This window comes from Crinia signifera, chromosome 4 (assembly GCF_055691185.1).
Source record: "Crinia signifera chromosome 4, ASM5569118v1, whole genome shotgun sequence".
Lineage (NCBI taxonomy): Eukaryota > Metazoa > Chordata > Amphibia > Anura > Myobatrachidae > Crinia > Crinia signifera.
Genome location: NC_139220.1, coordinates 90,740,913 through 90,761,225, shown reverse-complemented (window position 1 = coordinate 90,761,225; position 20,313 = coordinate 90,740,913). Strand labels below are relative to the sequence as shown.

Below are 20,313 nucleotides of genomic sequence, written 5' to 3'. Positions count from 1 at the left end.
CTGTGGTTATTTTGGGATATGATTTTCTCCTCTGCCAGAATGCACTGTATAATACCAAATTAATGTCACGGACTATGGTTTCCAGAAGAATAGAAAAGGGAAGACTGAGCAACTACCGGTTATTATTTATGGACTTATTGGGCACAAACAGTTGCAAGAAAAAGTATGTGAACCCTTTGGAATTACCTTGATTTCTGCATGTCATAAATTGTGTTCTTATGTTCATCTGACACAACAATAGACAAACACAGTCTGCTTAAACTAATACCACACAGACAATTATGCTATATGTTCTCATGTTTTTATTGAACACACAATGAAAACATTCACAGTGCAGGGTGGAAAAAGTATGTTAACATGTAGGCTAATGATTTCTTCAAGAGCAAAATGGAGTCAGGAAAGCCAACCTGGAGTCCAATCAATGAGATGAGATTGGAGGGGTGTTGAAGCTGCCCTGCCCTATAAAAAACACACACACCAGTTTTGAGTTTTCTATTCTCAAGAAGCATTGCCTGATGTGAACCATGACTCGCACAAAATATCTCTCATAAGATCTACTATTAAGTATTGTTGACTCGCATAAAGCTGCAAAGGGTTAAAAAAGTATCTCTAAAAGCCTTGATGTTCATCGGTCCTCAGTAATACAAATTGCCTATAAATGGAGAAAGTTCAGCACTCTTGCTACTTTACATAGGAGTGGCCGTCCTGTAAAGATGACTGCAAGAGAACAGCGTAGAATCTTTAGAGGTGAAGTATACTAGAATGTAATCTAAAGACTTAAAGAAATCTACGGCAAATGCTAACATCTCTGTTGACAAATCCATGATACGTAAAATACTAAACAAGAATGGAGTTGGGAGGACAGCATGGAGGAAGCCACTACTATCCACAAAAAACATTGCTGCACTTTGAAGTTTGCAAAAGAGCACCTGGATGTTCCACAGCACTACTAGCAAAATGTTCTGTGGACAGAAGTTGAGTTGTTTGGAAGGAACACACAACACTATGGGCCTTATTCTAGTTCACTTTTTCGGACAAAATCCTTCTTAGATGGACAAAACCATGTGCACTGCAGGTGGGGCAGATGTAACTTGTGCAGAGAGAATTAGATTTGGGTGGGGTTTTACTTCAAAGTGAGATCTATATTGCAGTGTAAAAATAAAGCAGCCAGTATTTACCCTGCACAGAAACAAAATAACTCACCCAAATCTAATTCTCTCTGCACAATTTACATCTGCCCCCCCTGCAGTGCACATGGTTTTATCCATCTAAGAAGGATTTTGTCAGAAAGAGTGAACTAGAATAAGGCCCATAGTGTTGTGTGTTCCTTCCAAACAACTCAACTTCTGTCCACAGAATATTTTGCTAAAGGCACAGCACACCAACACCAAAACCTCATCCCAACTGTGAAGTATGGTAAAGGGGGCATCATGGTTTGGGTCTGCTTTGTTGCCTCAGGACCTGGACAGATTGCTATCATTGATGGAAAATTGAATTCCCAAGTTTATCAAGACAATTTGCAGGATAACTTAAGGCCATCTGTCCACCAATCGAAGCTCAACAGAAGATGGGTGATGCAACAGGACAACGACCCAAAACACAGAATTAGATCAACAACAGAATGGCTTCAATAGAAGAAAATATGCCTTCTATAGTGGCCCAGTCAGAGTCCTGACCTCAACCCGACTGAGATGCTGTGGCATGACCTCAAGAGAGCAGACTGTGTTTGTCTGTCATTGTGACTTAGATGAAGATCAACATATTTTATGACCAATTTATGCAGAAATCTAGGTAATTCCAAAGGGTTCATATACTTTATCTTGAAACTGTACATCACTGAATTGGGGCAAATCTGCATTTTGCAGATTACTATGTAAAAAAAACAAAAAACAAACAAGCACCATTGATTGCCAAATCCGGTTTCCAACATGGTGGCATTTACCGACCAATCACAGCTGAAGACTATTAGTGTACGATGGAGACCAGACAATTTACTATTAAAACTGGCATTTTTAAAACTTAAATATCTGATGAGCAAAATCTGTTAATCACTGTAAAAGGTCTGTATTGTATGGGTACATAGAGGTGGGTTTGATGAATCGGTAAATCGGGAACCAAATACTCTTTTCTTTGGCTAAATACAATTTTAAGAACAGTTAATTCAAAAATCATTGTTTTGGTGTAAAATAAACAAGCACCTTTATTTTAAGATTCAGATTTATAAATTGCTGTACATAAACGGATAGAAAACGGATAGAAAAAAGTACCTAATCTTCCACCATCCCTCCAGATTCTTCTGAATGACCTCTACTATGGCCCCTTTGTCCAGAGTGATTTCATCTTGATCTCTTGCAGTGTAGGGGTAGATTACGCTGTACTTCTCCTCTGGGTCAAAATAATAAGGAGAATTAAAATAAAAAAACTACAGTATCTTTTTATAAGCACACATTCTGGGCCAGATGCACTAAGCTTTAAAAGAGATAAAATGAAGAGTGATAAACAACCAACCAATCAGCTTCTAATAGTCATGTCACAGGCTGTGGGCGGGATTCTCTAACATCAGCGCCCGCACTTCGCCTGCTACCGATGACATAATTATCACATATGCACGAACATATGCGATAATTACGGCAAAGGACAGCTCTTGCATTAAGAGATGTCCTTTGCATAGTGGCCAGCGATTGTGCAGCGGGTCCCGGTGGCTCCCCGGCATCTCCCCCCTCCCTCCCATACCCGGTTGCTGGTGCTGCGGGCAGGCTCTCTTTCTCCTCCCTGCACCTGGAAGAGGATTTACAGTGCAGGGAGGAGGTCACAGGTCCAGGCAGCACATCGCTGTGCTGCCCGGACACAAGTGAGGGGGGAAGTCGATGCGAGGCGGAGGGGGTCCATGCAGGGCGGCGTGGGTGGTGTTTCCTGCATATCAAAACGCGGTAAAAAACCCAACAACAGGGTTTTTTTGTTTCATGTTTAAAAAATGATACGTAGGAGCTGATTGGTTGGAGGTTTATAGCTCTCGATTTTTATCACTTTTCCATGCTTAGTACATCTCGCCCCATATCAAGAAACAACTTTTTGGGATTTACCCAATTAACATTAATTGCTGTATTCAGCTAATTTAAGGTAGGGGATAGCAAAACATAAGTTGAATCTGTATGCAAACTAGCATTCCAATATATCATCATACATATAAAGACTTTCCATCCATTGACAGGCACATTGGAACAGCACGTGTTGCAGTGTGCAGGAAATACACTTACTATCTAGATTAAAACAGGATTATTTCTGAAACAATCACAAAATGGGGAACAAGAGCATACAATAGGAAATTATACTTCAACGTAGAGATCATATAGGAAAATAGCTTTCCTCAACTACAGAAAAACATTTGCAATTTGCAAAATACTTATGTAAAATAACAGCACATTTTTGCTATATGTTGCTGTATTACGATCAGTCAGTCAAATACAAACCATTATTCATGGGCATGTTAAAACATATATTCTGGATAATTATTGGAACCACATTCTTCCCTTCTTACCAAGTCTTGCTTACAATGGAAAACATCCCCAGGCATGCCACTTAATATTTTGCTATCAAAAGGGAATTCCGTGCAAGACATGCAAATACCAATGGTTGACACTCATGCAAATAGCAGCAAACACAGATAGAAAATAGAGACAATAAAACAAGCCACTCTGCACCTGGACCCCATCCACTGGTGTACAAGTCCCCAAGAGTTCTTCGACGACCGACATGCCTAGGCAAGGACCAGTGTCTCCATGGGGCTGGGAGCATGTTGGAAGCAGGAAGTGACAAAACAGGAAATGAGGAGTTGTGATACAGTAGATCTCCAAATAACCCTCTCTTATTGGGGTACACTCAGGAATCCAACACACAGGTACGCACAATACAGTACATAGGCTAGTAAGACAGATGTAGACATCTTAGTGGAAGTTACAAGAAGATAACACTCAAACAGTGAGATACACACACAAAGATGTGATGAGAGATAACAAAAATTCTTCACCTTTTTTTTTTTTATCTAGAAAACGCATTAAATCAGCAGCACATAACAATGTTTCCGGTTCCATTCCACCCATTCCACCACGTACTACCACTAGTGTACAGCGGTGCATGTCAGCCTGGATGCAGTGTTGGGATGACAATGAGCTGTACATCTACTGTATCTATTCTCACCTTCTTCTGGCTGAAAAGTGACGTCATCCTGTCCCCCGTCCTGAGCTTCTAAGCAAGTTGCAGGTACCCAGCCCTGCTCATCTGAAGTGCTCACAAACCACCAGCCTGCAACCAACAAATACAAATCATTATACTAAGTGCACAGCATTAAATGGAAGAGTCCATCATTTTTATGGTGTTTTACTAAATAGGCTAATGGTCTTTCCTTTACTTCTGGCCATGCACTCAGGGGTACCGACAGGTCAGCCGGGCAACATTAATATGTAGGGGGCATGGCCACCAGAGGAGGTAGGGCCACGCCACAGAGGAAAAAATAAATAAACAAGAGGGACAGAGATGACAGGATGCTGCTGCAGCTGTCTCTCCCCAGCTCAGCACACAGCACTGAGCGGCATGTGCTGAGCTGGGGAGAGCTGCTGTGCTGTGGCAGCAGCCTGTCATCTCTCTCTCCATCCTGGCTCCCTTCAACGGTGGAGAGGAAAGCGGGACCCGGGACACTCCAGCAGACCCTGGCCCAGGTAAAAAGTACCTGCCCCCCTGCTCCCTGTGTTAGATGAATGATGAGGGGTTGCTAGGGGGGGGGGGATTCTCCACTTTAGTGTACTTGAAAATCTGATCATCTCACACTGGGACAGATGTACTAAGCCTTGAAAAGTTATAAAATGAAGAGACAATTAGCTCAAACACAGCCTGTAACATGGCAGATAGGAGCTGATTGTGTGGTACTTTATCACTCTCCACATTATCACTTATCGAGATGTAGTACATCTGGTCTCTTGAGAGAGACAAGAAGCGGAGGTTAAGATCAGTACTTTTTTCTATTAAAGGGTTCCGGAGATCACCTAACACACCAGGAACAGGAGACTGAACAACCAAACAGCGTTCTCACCAGGGGGCAGTCTGACATCAGCTTCCCATGGGAAGGAGTGGTCCTGGGGCTGAACTAGCCAGCATGCTGGGAGCCCTCAGTATAGGAAACAAGGTGACACAGGTTCCAGGAAGGAGATCACATACTACTATTTATAGCATGCAGAGATATGGAGGATATATTATCGTACCAACAGGACCCTAAACAATGGACATTATATAAGATGCAAGGTTTTACTGTCCAGGGAAAGGACATTATGTGTAATTAATCATTTCCATATTCTTACCAGACTCGTTCTTCTCAATGATCTCCACCACTTGCCCAACACCCAGGCTGATTTCTGAGCTCTCCTGCTTCTCATACGCTGCCACCACCACATACTGATCTAGATTAAAGGCATCAGCGGACGCAGAGTCTACACCTGCCCAAAGTGACATGGAAATCAGTATAAATATCTTCATGATAACAAAAGAAATTTGGAAAATAACAACAAAATAGTAACACAGTAATACATAATAAATTACTCTATAAGTAACTACACCCACCTGCCCCCACCACGGGACACTGCCAGGTGTGGTGCAGGAGAGTCCTCAAAAAACTGGACTGTCCTACAAAAATCAGGATAGTTGGAACTAGGTATGGTACATGGTGGCCAAACTTACATGTTATAATGGCTAGCATCAGGAGGGTGAAAATATAGGGTGTGGATTAGGTCAAAGCCAGTATCTAGGTCTACAGTGACAATAGGCCAACACGTAAAAAGGTATAGCAACTGGACACCAAATAGTTTACAGGTATAGCACCTGGACACCTCTTGTTCAATCACCATGCTTCAGGCCAGGTACCGCTCTGCTACCGATATGCCCGGCACAGTTTCTCTTTTGTCAAGGTTGACCTAGTGCCTATTTCTACATAAACATGTTAAATAACTGGTAATAAATAAATGTATGACAAGCAATCAACTCCAAGCACTGTCAGCTAGAGCCCCATAGTCATTCAATCTAGTCACTGCTAGAGGGCGCCAGAGAACACGCATTTAGAAAAATCATCTATGGAAAGAAGGGTTTTTGTTCTTAAAGCTGGTTGTAAAAGTATAAATAAACACCAAGGAAACCATTCATGTTACAAATCAGTACTGATAAAAAAGAGTTACCTTACTGGAAACAAATATGAATGACTGGAGGTGTTCATATTTGTACCTTTTTTGAGGACTGTCCCATATCCCACCTGCGGCTGGCATTGTCTTGCAGCGGGGGGGTGGTGGTGGTGGGGGAGGGGTCAGTGGGGAGTCCCCCCTATAGCAGCTGTGAATAGACGCTGTGCGCAGACGTCCCTCTGTGCTGGACAAAGATTGGAGGTATGCCTTTTAGTGTGGGGATATCTAATTGTGTTGTTATGTATGCCAATATCAATCCATTTGAACAGCTAAGACTATTAGAGCCGATTGTCTATCAAGCAGTGCACATATAGTCTTTCTGTGGTCAGGACACTCCATTACATCTATAGCTGAGAGACAAGGCTGTGCATTAGATAAGTGCCGGTAATGAAACCCACTGTGATACATAGTAACGCAGAAGGGATACGGTTGCTAGTCGACAATTAGAAATTCAACATACATTAGGTCAACCACTAAAGGTGGACAGGGCTTAAGTCGACACATACACACACACACACACACGCACACACACACTGTGTATGCTTAGGAAATATTGCCACAATAACTATTAGTGGGGTACAATACAGTATATCTGAGGGAACCCTAGCCCAGCACAGATATTTGGGCTGCCAGTGTATTTTCCAACTTGTTTATGAATAACTCTGACACACTAAAAACGTAGAGAATAGAAAATGGATTGTTAGCGAGAGCTGAAGGAGAACCGGTTTTCTGTGCAATGGAAAGACAAATCGTCATGGTACAGATAACCACCCGAGGGGATCATTTGATTTACAGTTAGTGGACATCTCCAACAGCTCAACAGGTCTGGAGAATATTCTATATATAAACACTTGTCTTCGGTCCAAACAGATGACATGTTGATGTCTTTATGGCCTCACAGTTGCCTTTGCAATTCTGTCCGTGTGTGTCGTCGCGGGTGTGGGTTGTTAGGTCTACACCAACTAGGTCGACAAGCATTCGGTCGACACCACTAGGTCGATAGGCAGCAAGGTCGACATGGGTCTAGGTCGATATGGGCACGGTCGACAGTCAAAAGGTCGACATGGGGTTTTTTACCTTTTTTTTTACCCGAATGTCGACATGGACACAATTTCACATGCACCGCATTCCCTCGCATCACTCGCTATGCTTTGGGAGGAACAATGCTAGCAACCCACTACCTTGCCCCTCACTTCTGTTGCCAGGGTGCCATCAGTCTTGTGTGTATTGGTTACTCTTATAAATGTTTGTACCAACATTTCAAAATGAATAAAATAGAATCCAAAAATTATTATTAGTGCCAATTATAATGACTGTGGGGAAGAGTATTACGCCAGCAGCAGCAGGAGACAAAAATGTAGAGACAAATCACCCAATGCCTGTATTAGTAGATATCCATGTAATGACCTTACCAAGTTTCCTCCTCCCAAAGGGCTCTCTGAAAAAAAAAAAAAAAATAGAAAATGAAATCCAATTGGAATAGGTAAATACATTTCACACTGCACTGTATGCAGCCATGTTTTAGGGGCAGATTTATTAAGCTTGGAGAAGAGATAAACTGGAGATAAAGCGGAGGAAAGGTAAAAGGAGATAAAGCACCAGCCAATCAGCTCCCAACTGTCTTTTTCAAACACAGCTGATTGGCTGGTGCTTTATCTCCTTTTACCTTTTCTCCGCTTTATCTCCAGTTTATCTCTTTTCCAAGCTTAATAAATCTGCAGTCTCCATTGCACATGATAACTTGGATAAATAAGGAGCAATGAGGTACAGTAGCTAGTGTGGATTTTTTTTTAGCACAAATATTTGTTTATATATCCAGCATGTAATACGTATTGTGACCCTACCTAATGTATTACATTTTCTGTCTTGCTACCCACTGATCTATGTCACAGAACTTACCAACAACAGTTTCAAAAATACACAATAAGCAAGGCAACATTTATTGGAGTTTTAATGACTGCATTCAGAGGCATCACTGTGGAGGTAAGGACCGCACCCAAATTGCCAGCTGCTCAGTAACTAGGAGCCAAGTGTCACAATGTTACATAAATGTAGGGCCTGGCTGCTGCCACTGCGGAGAAGTGAAAGTATAGGGGGAGTGTCCGGGCAGGCCAAGCATTACTGGGAATGCCACTCACGACCCTAAAGAAAAAGGGGGAGTGCTGTGCAGCCATGCCCCCTTTTACTGAGGCCACAACTTTTTTTTTTTTGTGCATGTCTTTGGTGTCCGCGCAAGGATTTCTATCTGCCACAATAGGGGTGAACTGTACCAGTGACGCCAATGGCTAGTATTACTACCTCTCAGCAGTGAGGTCTCCGGTTTGATTCCTGTGACGGCCCCAACTATGAAGATTTCATACATTTTCCCCATGAATTTACTCTGGGTACTCCACCATCTTCCCACAATCCAAAAATATACCAATAAAAAATAACTTTAGTGTGTATGTATGTAACAGAATACAGATTGTAAGCTCCACTTGGGCAGGGACTACTGTGAATGGGCAAATATTCTCTGTAATGAACTGTGCGATATGCTACATTAATAACTTAATACATACACACACAAACTATCTAAATGGTATTATGCTACATAAGGGAAACCGAGCATAACACACCTAAAAACACCAGTGAAGCAGTCAATTTGAAGCTCTAAGGCAGGCATGTCCATACTCTGGCCCTCCTGCTGTTGTGAAACTACAAGTCCCATCATGCCTTGACACAGTTTTGCTATTAGGGCATGCTGGGATGTGTAGTTTTACAACAGCTGGAGGACCACAGTTTGGACATGCCTGCTCTAAGATATTATATTTTCCACTGAAAGGTTCATTTTAAACTTGTGATTTTCTGGTCCTAGTATGGGAAGATTCAAGATTTAACTGAGTTGGACTAACATGTAGCCATTTGGTAATGTTGTGTATACATTGGCATACCTCCTTCTCCTCCTAACTTCTGTGTCTCTTAAAGAGGGAGAGTGTGCACACCGTAGACATGCGTTGAAAATGTTGGGCTGTGGCCTAGCAGGAAAGGGGTGTAGCCCATACTCGCGGCCCTGCCGCAAGCCTACACCCCGTCTTCGCCACTGTGGGGGCATGCGCATGCCCTTAGCCCTTCTGGCTGCAGGAATAGATACTGGGCATGCGCACAGCGTCTAATCATGGCAACGGGGGGGGGGGGGGACACTCCCAAATCAAAAGCTGGACTGAATTGCATTTGTCGCTCCCATTGGCAGGTTGATCTAGTGAGAACCACCACTACTCCTGCTCATTGGTGTGTTCCAGTTTTGTAGAATACAATAGCTATTCCTCTTCACATACATTTAGATTTAGAACTACATATCCTATCAACCCGGGTGCCACTTCAGCCAATAAAAACAGCCAGATATTGCGATTGATGGTCATTATTGTGGTAACCAATTAGCCACAGTTTTTAATTAGTCACAATCGGAGCCACGATCAGACTGAAACACATGGGATCAGGGAATATCGCTGGTCCCGGGCATCTACTTATTAGGAATTATGCTTCGAGGGCCTCAGGCACGCCAAGCCTAATACCCGATAACAGTGGGTATCAGGGCTAATAGGACAGCCCTAGGATATCCCATATTCAGTGTGAAGGAGGTACAGTGTAGTCGTACTGTAGTTATGGTTTGTAGTGTAAAGTAAAAATAACACATTGCCATTGTGTTACTTGCAGTTGTGTCTAAATGCAGCTAGATCTTTTCCCACTTCAGGAGACTATTAACCCTCTAAGGAAATTTGTCAAAATAGGTGTGAAAATTGTCAAGAAAACATTTTTATTTATCATAATGACCTGTAAAGTTTACCTTCTATAGGAAACAATCTTTTTTTAGACAACTTTTTTTATTTGAGTTTATATAACAAATGTGAGCAACGCCAGCATTTTTAGCAAATGTTCTGCACATCTCTCAGAGATTTTGGTACTTAAAGGGTTAACATTGGAATCCAGAACAGCAGCCAAACAGTTTATATTTAATGTGCTTGACAAATGTCTATCCCTTCCCATACATATTCAAAGCCATGTAAAATGTGTAAAAGCACTTATACAGAATAGATACAATTACTAAATGGTCACAGATGATCTGCTGGAGCACTCATTTCCATGTACTCACTAATTGAGGCAAGGCAAAGCCTGACTGATTCAGGATTGGTTCTATCTCAGGGTTGCCTGCCTGACCCTCTCCTTCAGGGAGAAAATGCTCTGTTCCTGGCCTTCCCTGGTAATGTAGGATTACCATCACCTGTGGTGAAACACCCTGTTCTATCTGTGTCTGTCGGCCAAGTAAAACTCAATATACATTACCATAATAGACTTCTATGTACAGTGCCCCCCAAATTGTTATTAATTATTATTATTAATTATAATTTTATTTATAAGGCGCTACAAGTGTTTCGCAGCACCGTACAAAAGAAGAGTACAGGGAGACACAACTTGGCATAACATTGAATTAAATAACAAAAATAGAGTACAAATAAAGAGCGCCACAGTTCAATACACATTATAGCTTAAATATAAGTAGTGAGGACTCAATCAACATACTATAAGAGGCTTGAGGCCAATGATGGAGATGAGTATGCAGACGAAGATGGTCACTGAGTGTTTGAGTATAGGAGAGCTGTGAGTGACATGTGAAGAGAAGAGGGCTTTGACAACAGGAGGGAAGAGGGCCCTACTCGGAGGAGTTTACAATCTAGTACTGATCTGAACAAGCTTAAGGGACAATTGTGAGTTAAAGTAATTCCAAGCCTGTTCATAAAGATTTCCCATCAGTCAGCAGGACAAAGGACACAGTGTTCTATGTTTATGTCCAAGGTGATCCCCATCATACATACAACTAATGTTCTTTGTTGCGCACACAATGCAGACTGGCTGATCATAAAATAATTCTCCAATGCAAAGAGCTGCAGAGTATGCCTGTGGTAATTAAGTACATAAATGTTATTAATAATAATAATAATAATAATAATAATAATAATAATGTAGCACACATACACTCGAAAACGTAAACTGACAAAGCTAAGGAGCTGTGGGTAATTAGGAATTGGTTTCAAAGATTCAGCTGATTTGGAAAGTGGAGGCAGGAATGGGCTTTATGGCCTGAACAAGTTTGGCACATGTGGGTCTTTGTTTTCTCATTTAACTTTGTTCCCAAGGCACCCCAATGGTCCAAATTTTTAGGATATCCTTGATTTAGCACTGCAGGAACCACTGGTTTAAGTACAACTACCAGAGCCACTAGTGTGAGACTGGGACCAATGTTAGGGGCATGCCACAACTCATTGTGAATATCTGGCCCAGTGTAATGCAGCATGCTCCTAAAAGGGGCGTAGCTATAAAATCTTAGGGGCAAGCATGAACGTTCTTAACAAACCAGGGCTCCCTCTCACTTTCCTTGACTAAACAGGAAAAACCCTTTTATACCTTTCTTCCAAGAGAAGTAAGGAAACTATGATATAGGCCTAGCATAATAATTTTTTTCGACCAATTTCGTTAACAGACATTTCCCTTGAAACCAGTGTCCTGGACGAAAGATGTTGATGAAAGATATTAACGACAGACGAAAGGCTGTATCAATAATTGTACCTAGACGTTTCTCAAAAAAGTATAACAATTTTAATAAGAATAATACATATAAAATTAAATATAAAAAAAAAAAAAGACGCCCCTCATAGAAACATCTGGACTTCCACCTTTGGGATACCTGCATGATCCCTAATTCCAGTTTCCAAGAGGACGTGTGCACCAAGTGGGGAGCCTGAGCCCTTGAAACTATAGGGCAGCTTGGACTGCTGTTCCCAACTGTCTGGACAACAACATCCACCAGACCGACCAGGATGGTAATATAAATCTTTGGCAGTATCTCCATATTTCATCTCAGCACCAATCGATAAAAAAGTATCCCGGCGATACATCATACAATCCCTTCGGACTTTATGTCTAGGAATTTATGTACAGTGTGATATTTTTTATATTTAATTTTATATGTATTATTCTTATTAAAATTGTTATACTTTTTTGAGAAACGTCTACGTACAATTATTGGGGCGGGATGTATTAAAATACATTGCCGCCCTTCGCCGCTCCCCCCCCCCCGCCGCGATGCTGCCGCATATGTACTAACATATGCGGCTGGCATCGCGGTACGGTGACGGAGTCCCCCTGCGATACCTGTACACTGGTGTGCGGGGGGTCTACGTCACCTCCCTGCCGCCATGCTCTCCCCTCACGCCGGGGACAGCTATGCATGCTGTCCCCGGCGCTTCCTCCTCCCTCCTGCAGCCGGAAGGATGTCCGGCTGCTTCACTAGGGGGAGGCAGGGCTTACCTTCCGGGTTCCAGGAGGACCCTTCAGGAAGGTAAGCCAGAGGGGGGGTCGGCGAGGTGGCGGGTTTGCGTCGGCGGGCGGCGAAAAGAATCCCATAGGCTTCTATAGGGTATCGCCACCCAAAGGTGGCGATACCCTTCACTGCGGTATCATTTTTGATACATAGGAAAATGCGGTAAAACCGGGGTTTTACCGCATTTTCCATTTGATACATCTCGCCCTTGGTACAGCCAGCGCTGGCACTACTTTTTTGGTTCTACTATTGTTATCTCTGGGTCTGACCGCCCTGTGCCAGCTGCTGTTGACTTGCGCACCACACATATATATTTTATTCTTAGAAAGATCTAGCTAGTTGCCTAATTGAACCAGGGATGACCATATACTGCTCTGCCAACAATGGCTCAACCAACAGTGGTTTCTGTATGTACAGATGGCGGGCAGCCAAACTTTTGTGAGTGTAGAAATAGTCTAGAACTACATGTCTATGGTACAATAGAAGCAATATCGGACCCAGCACTACAACAAGATATTAAACAATGTATACCATAACAGTCCAGGTTTTAAGTCATAGATAGCCTTAAAACCTGGACTGTTAGGGTGCCTTGTGGTAACCTCTGGTATATAACATCATAGCAATGAGATATACCTGGTGATTTTCCTATAGTAGCTTTTTTTGTTTATTATCCCACTGGACCAATATGGTAAAACTCATTATAGTTACTACAAATAGCCGAAAGGAGTACGCAATAATTAGGATGTGATTCCTTTATTGTTACTACATATAACAACTATAGATCTACTGAGAGACTGAGAGCCTTATTATTCTGTAATTATTTGATATACAGAAAGATGATTAATTAATCTCACACTCCCAGCTTTCCCAAATGGAGAAGGAATGGAGACAAATTTGTATCAAGAGATAATGGGGCAGAATTTAGAGAGTGATAAAGTGTAGAGGGATAAACCACCAACCTAACTCCTAACGGTCATATTTCAAACACAGCCTGTAACATGGAAGTTAGGAGCTGATTGGCTGGTTCTTTATCTCCCTCCATTTGATCACTCTTTAAGGCATTGTACATCTCTACCAACATCACTTGGAGCAAATATTAGATCCAAGTTGGAGAAAGTACCCACAGGCAGCCACGTGACACACTACCCAGTTGGAGGAGCAGGGCCGGTGGCTGCCACTATGCACTTCTATTGCCTTTAGTAATCAGGGAGGGGGCGAGCGAAGTCTGCAAGGGTCCATTTAGGCTCCCATGTTCGGATCCCCAAGGTTGTGCCATGTCAAGTTGTATAGGGGTATATTCATGAAGCAGTGAAAAGAGTGGAAAAGTGAGCCAGTGGACGTTGCCCATAGCAACCAATCAGCTGCTATTTACAATTTTATAGAATGCCCTTGATAAATGTTTAAAATGAACATCAGCTGAATTTACTTATTATGTAGAGTGATGTATATCCTGCTGCGTAGTTAGTGTTCTTCCTATAGTTTCCCAAAATCATTAAAAACCCTATTCAGTATGTGTCCCGCCATATTCTCTTCTGTCTAAACAGTAAGCTTATGTGTGACATACCTTTATACAGCATCAGTATACACGGAGGACGTAACACGTTATGCATATGTAAATGTCCTTACACTAATGCTGTCATTTCTAAATATCAAAGTACCAAAAGACTGTGGGCCAGATGCACTAAGCTTCAAAAGTGATAAAATGGAGAGTGATAAAGCCAACCAATCAGCCCCTATCTGACATTTTTCCAACACAGCCTGTGACATAGCAGGTAGGAGGTGATTGGCTGGCTGTTTATCACTCTCCATTTCACCACTTTGAAGCTTAGTGCCTCTGGCCCTTTAAGGACCCTCAGTCTGCCATATAAAGTAGAATACATCGCACTTACTAATGCGTTTAATGGTTGTGTGTGGACCATTAACATTCTTTGAAAACCTTTTGCTGTATCAATCCAGCATACATGGAAATATTGATTGGTTGGGATTGCACAGAAGAGAGCCAACGTAACACTGCCTGTGGCCCCATTCTCCTCTACAACAGTTATCATTATTCTTGTGTCTGTCAATTTGTCCAAAGCAAAATCTCTATGAAACCAGGGGAATTATTGAATACAATCCTGTTATATAGCAGAATAAATAAATACATAGATACATACATAATACACAAAATACGGTATTTATACATAATCATGGAATAAGTGGAATATAGATTGTACACAGAGAGAGGGTGATTCAACACCACCCGGTGAGCAGCAGTTTTTTGCTGCTCACTGCCCAGCCAGCCAAATGCCCCCCTCTTCTATTTCCTACTGTGTCCACTGACATTCTGTGACTTCAGCCACCGACCCCCAGCAGGCATCAGCCATGGGAAAGTCCAGTGTTTTCATGGGGACGTCCATAAAGCACTGGGCGTTCCCATGGGCAAGTCCCGTTTTCGCCCCGTCCCTCCCGAGTGTGTAACTCGCCAAAGCCGCTCGTTGCCAAAGTCTGCACATGCAGAAATACGCTCTTGCGCAGACCCCCAAACATCGGAACGGGGCCGAATTTGTCCCAATGCATTCTGGGACTTATTTAGCAACACTCAGAATGGGACGAATTCAGAATGTGTGAGTTACTGTAACTGCTGCACTCTAGGGATCATACTTCCTGACACTGATTTTAAGCAATTTAGATTGATTTTAGTTGGTCTTCCATGGCTAATACACGCATGTTACTAACATTTCAAAATGAATAGTAAATGTGTGCTTTAGCCCTGGAAGACTGACATCAATTAAGATAAATTTGAATAATTCTGAAATTGATCAACATGGATCTTTAGTGCATATAACCCGTAAGTGATCAAACCTGTATTGAACTGAGCTCAACTTCTTTTCAGTGAAGCTGTGCGATGATGAGGCCCATAGAAAACATGGCCAATATACTGTAGAGGTAGACTCGGGCAGATGTTGTTAACCTGCCCATAAGGATTGTAAAATAACTGTTCCCGCTTCTCCTGCATACCGAGGAGAAGCAGTCACTCGTTATGGCTGAATGTATTAACCGCCCCTTTGCTGATAATGGGCGTGATGTTGTAACATCCGCTGCCCATTATCGCCGGGCATCGCATTATTAATAACCACCTATGCTCTAACATATGCGGTTATTAACGCAAGGGACAGCTCTTGCGACAAGAGCTGTCCCTTGCGATGCGGTGCCAGCACTGGACTTCCGGGTCTGTGACCCGGGAGTCCATCTGCGCATGCGCAGAGCGCCGGAGCCTGCTGCAGAACATGCTGGGAGGGATCCGTGACGGATCAATCACACATCGCTGCGGTAAGAAGCCCATAGGCTTCTGCAGGGAATCGCCAGCTTTTGCTGGCGATTCCCTCCGCAGCAGTGACACTGCGTAGGGGGGTTAGAGCATACAGAACCTTAGACAAACTCGCTCGTAGCCGGGGCCTGTGCATGTGCAGAGCAAAAACATTGGTGATGGGGTCCAATTTGGATCTGTACAAATAGATCGGCCCCTATATACAGAAGACACTTTTATATCTGCCCATATTAATACTTTATAGATATACAGATATTGCCACTGCATTACATAGTAAATACACTTTAGATGGTTATTAATGTAGGTTTCCTAGCCATCAATTTGCGATTATTTATGCTGCGGTTGTTGGCGGTGTCTGATATATAGATTTCACCTATCACCACATAGTTACATTAAAAAGCTTCTTAAACCTCTGGCTGTAAGTTTCAGTGAAATGTAAATGCCAGGAACCACACTGTGCCAGAAGGACAAATTCAAAGTCATTTTCTGATTAGCATTTCCAATTTGAAATGATTGATCTGTTCTCAGCCTCTTAATAAAATCTGGAGGAAATCTCAGCTGATACTTTGCTGTACCATCGGAATAGACATGAAATAAGATTTCCATATGCACCACGCTAATATTATTATTATTATTATTATTATTATAATTTTATTTATAAGGCGCCACAAGTGTTTCGCAGCGCCGTACAAAGGAACAATACAGGGAGACAAAATTTGGCATAACATTGATTAAATAACAAAAATACAGTACAAATAAAGAGCACCACAGTTCAATACACATTACAGCTTAAATGTAAGTAGTGAGGACCCAATCAACATACAACTAGAGGCTTGAGGCCAATGATGGAGATGAGTATGAAGATGGTCACTGAGTGTTGGAGTAAAGGAGAGCTGTGAGTGAAATGTGAAGAGAAGTGGGCTTTGACAACAGGAGGGAAGAGGGCCCTACTCGGAGGAGCTTACAATCTAGTAGGAAGGGGAGACAGACAGATTACAAGAGGTGCAAGCGAGGGGGTGGTGGTTAGATAGCAGGATGTAAACAGGCAAGGGGTCGGAGAACCAGCTGTTTTATGCAGTGGAAGGGTACGCTTTGATGAATAGGTGAGTTTTCAGTGCCCGTTTGAAGCTTTGCAAGGTCGGGGAGAGTCTAATGGAGCGAGGGAGTGCGTTCCACTGAAGGGGTGCAACACGGGCAAAGTCCTGTACTCTAGCATGGGAAGCAGTGATCAGGGGGGAGGAGAGACGACAGTCGTCAGCTGACCGTAGAGGGCGGGAGGGTGTATGAATGGAGATGAGGTTAGAGATATATGGAGCAATGGAATTAGAGATGGCCCTGTATGTGAGTGTGAGGTGTTTGAAGAGGATTCTGTAGGGGAATGGAAGCCAGTGCAGATTTTGTTGAAGGGGAGTAGCAGAGTTAGAGCGGCGGGAGAGGAAGATAAGCCTGGCTGCAGCATTGAGGACAGATTGGAGAGGAGCTAGTTGGGATTGATTGAGGCCGGTGAGAAGAGCATTACAGTAGTCAAGCCGTGAGATGACTAATGAGTGGATGATCAGCTTAGTTGCACTCTGTGAGAGAAAGGGCCTGATGCGAGCAGTGTTGCGTAACTGGAACCGGCAAGAATGGGCCAGGGCTTGGATGTGGGGTGCAAAGGAGAGGGAGGAGTCAAGAGTGACACCCAGGCAGCGGAGTTGGGGAACAGGGGAGATGATGGTGTTGTTAACAGTGATAGAGATATTAGTAGGGGGCATAGCTCTAGGTGGGGGAAAGATAATAAGTTCGGTTTTGTCCATATTCAGCTTCAGAAATCGCTCAGACATCCAGGTATTGCAGCGAGATTGGTGACGACTGCCAGCATTCAAGGGAAATGCAACTAAAAAGTGTTCCCAAAAGTCTATTAGGAAAATAAAAAAATAAACACTGCACAAAAGGGCACAGTAAAAGGGCATATAAATGATGTGATTATCACTAACGATATGCAGGATAACGTTAACAATATTATTGTGCATATTGGCTAATATACAGTATTTGCAGTTTATTGTTAACGATGCACGCCCTTGCAGTCGTAACGAACCCCATCTGTCCTCTATACAAGAAGGCAAATTCTGACTATATCACCAGTCCAACATGCACTGGGATGTGGCTACTGAATGATATTTTTAGCGATACCATTCTTTGTATGCAATGTATCCTTTGTCCAGGAGAACAGGCAGTTCAAGGGGAAAATCATTAATGATATTGTTCATTAACGACATTGTGCAATGTGTACGCACGGAAAAGTGAGACTCGCTGCTAAAATTACTCGCTGGAATAAAATATATTTAATTAGTGTATCATTTTTAAGCCGAATGAGGTCAAAGGTCAAATGAGCTCTCAATGCAAATGAACAAGGCCATCCACTAAAGATATAGCGGGAACCATGTTCATAGCCATGGAAATCCCTTGAAAGATAAGTTTAGACACTGAGCCAAAAGTTTCATTACTAAATACTTTTACAGCTAAATGGTATGCATCTACAGAGGATTACTTTGCTGATCTGCACAGAAAAAATATTGGAGGTCACTACACGCCTCAGATCCCATCCAGCTCTTCCCAACTGCACAACATTCAAAATGAACTAGAACAAAATAGAGACAGAGAAGTTTAGGCTGCAGGCAAAATAAGGGATTGGAAAAACGGCCGTCCACCGGATCTTTCTGATTAGAACAAATAGTACACTTGATCGGAAGCCAAGAGCACAAGAAGCGATCCATCTAAACTTTATTTCTAGAGTGAAGCTGTGACACGCACCCTCCAAATCTAAATCAAACTACAACATTGAAAGTTTTCCAACTTGCAGAACATCATGGATTTGGTGTAGAGCTGTACAATGTTTTCTTCAGATGGACAAACTCCTTGATTTGTCCTTGTAAGGAATAGGTCTGACAGGAAAGCGTACTCACTATACAAAGTCCTGAAGCAACGCCCAGCCAGATGCCCATAATCCAAAGGGAGCGTCCAGGATGTGTCCAGTCAGAGCATGTAGTGCCTAGAAAGTGAGGACTCTGGTACTGTATAAGGAAGCTCTGGGACGTATATCTGCTTCAGGCGAGCACTTCACCCTAGATTTGCACCTGCCCTGGCATGTTTGCCACAGATTACCAGGAGCAGCAGCCACTATGAGCAGCCGCCCTAAACGCCCCATCAGAGGCGCACTACATAAGTGGCCCTAAACAGAGCCATAATCACTACAAACAGCTGAATAGGAGTAGCAGCTAAGAGCATCCTCCTGGCCTCCCGTCCTATCCTACCATCCAGTAGGGCATGGAGGGAAAATAGAATAGTGTGCCGAGCATAGCGAAGCACCATGGCCAAAGAATGGCAATTCAGGATAAAAAAAAAGAGTGAAAAACCCATGTCGACCTTTTGAATGTACACATTCCCAATGTAGACCTAATAAGTGTGTTGACGTTTTGACCCTGTTGACCGTAGGCATGTCGACCTTTTGTCTTTGTCGGCCTAAGGCCTGTCACCCTTCAGTGGTCAACCCAATGTATGTCGACCAATACCCCATGTCCTGCCCCTCAGTCTACAGACAAATTAATCAAACCTTGAAGATACATACACTGGAGAAAGATAAAGTCAGGTTCTGATATTGCAAACACAGCCTGTAAAATGACAGATAAGATCTTATTGGGTGGTACTCTCTACCTCTTTACTACACCCACTGCCCCCTATGTCTATTCAGCCTCTTGATGCTCCTCAGCCGTGTTCGCTCCTGCCCCTCATTGCTCCTTACTCTCTGACTCTATTTGCCCTTAATCCATTCATCTACTGCAGCATATCCTCAACCACTTACAGTGCACTACACTAGACAGGATGGCAAATCACTCCTTTGCCTAGCAAATACACTCCAGTGAGAAAGTGGTCACCTTTTACTGGCATACGCAAACAATCATTGTATTCTGTAAATCTAATTATGGGGATTGAGTTATGTGTACATGCTATAGATGAATTTGGTCTCCAAATATATTTCTTCTATTCTCTGAATACATTGTATATCTAATGCAATGTACCATTTGCATAAAGTATGTACACAAAGCCACACAGCACTTGATTAATGCAACCCAAATGGAATTATGAAACTTGATAGCCATATCACAGTATATGTAGACATTATATGAACGCTTAAGGAAAATCCAGAATCTATACAGTGTAGCACATGTTCATATCAGACAACAGGATACATCCTGCACTATAAACAGGCAAAAAGTAGTAATATAATAATGCCACCAAAAGAAAAATATATATATATAGGTGGTGGTCTTATTGCGCCGGCTCCCAGCCCCAAATAAGACAGGCGGCACTCCAACGGTTTTTGAGGTATGAAAAAAAGTTATTTATTCCATAGATGCTGTTGCAACAGCATCTATGGAATAAATAAC

At 42.6% G+C, this 20,313-nt stretch overlaps 1 protein-coding gene across 2 annotated transcripts in view; it reads right to left on the bottom strand.

Moving 5' to 3' along the window:
- SH3PXD2B (SH3 and PX domains 2B) overlaps nt 1-20,313 on the bottom strand; it is a 126,525-nt gene that overhangs the window by 7,410 nt on the left and 98,802 nt on the right. The window contains exons 6-10 of one of the 2 annotated variants that reach the window (XM_083181985.1): nt 7,634-7,659; nt 5,352-5,486; nt 4,198-4,302; nt 3,702-3,785; nt 2,268-2,385 (exon numbers count right to left, since the gene is read on the bottom strand). In XM_083181985.1, the coding sequence (XP_083038111.1) occupies nt 2,268-2,385; nt 3,702-3,785; nt 4,198-4,302; nt 5,352-5,486; nt 7,634-7,659 (468 nt within the window). The remainder of the gene's footprint in view (nt 1-2,267; nt 2,386-3,701; nt 3,786-4,197; nt 4,303-5,351; nt 5,487-7,633; nt 7,660-20,313) is intronic. The other variant, XM_083181987.1, reaches the window with a different exon arrangement.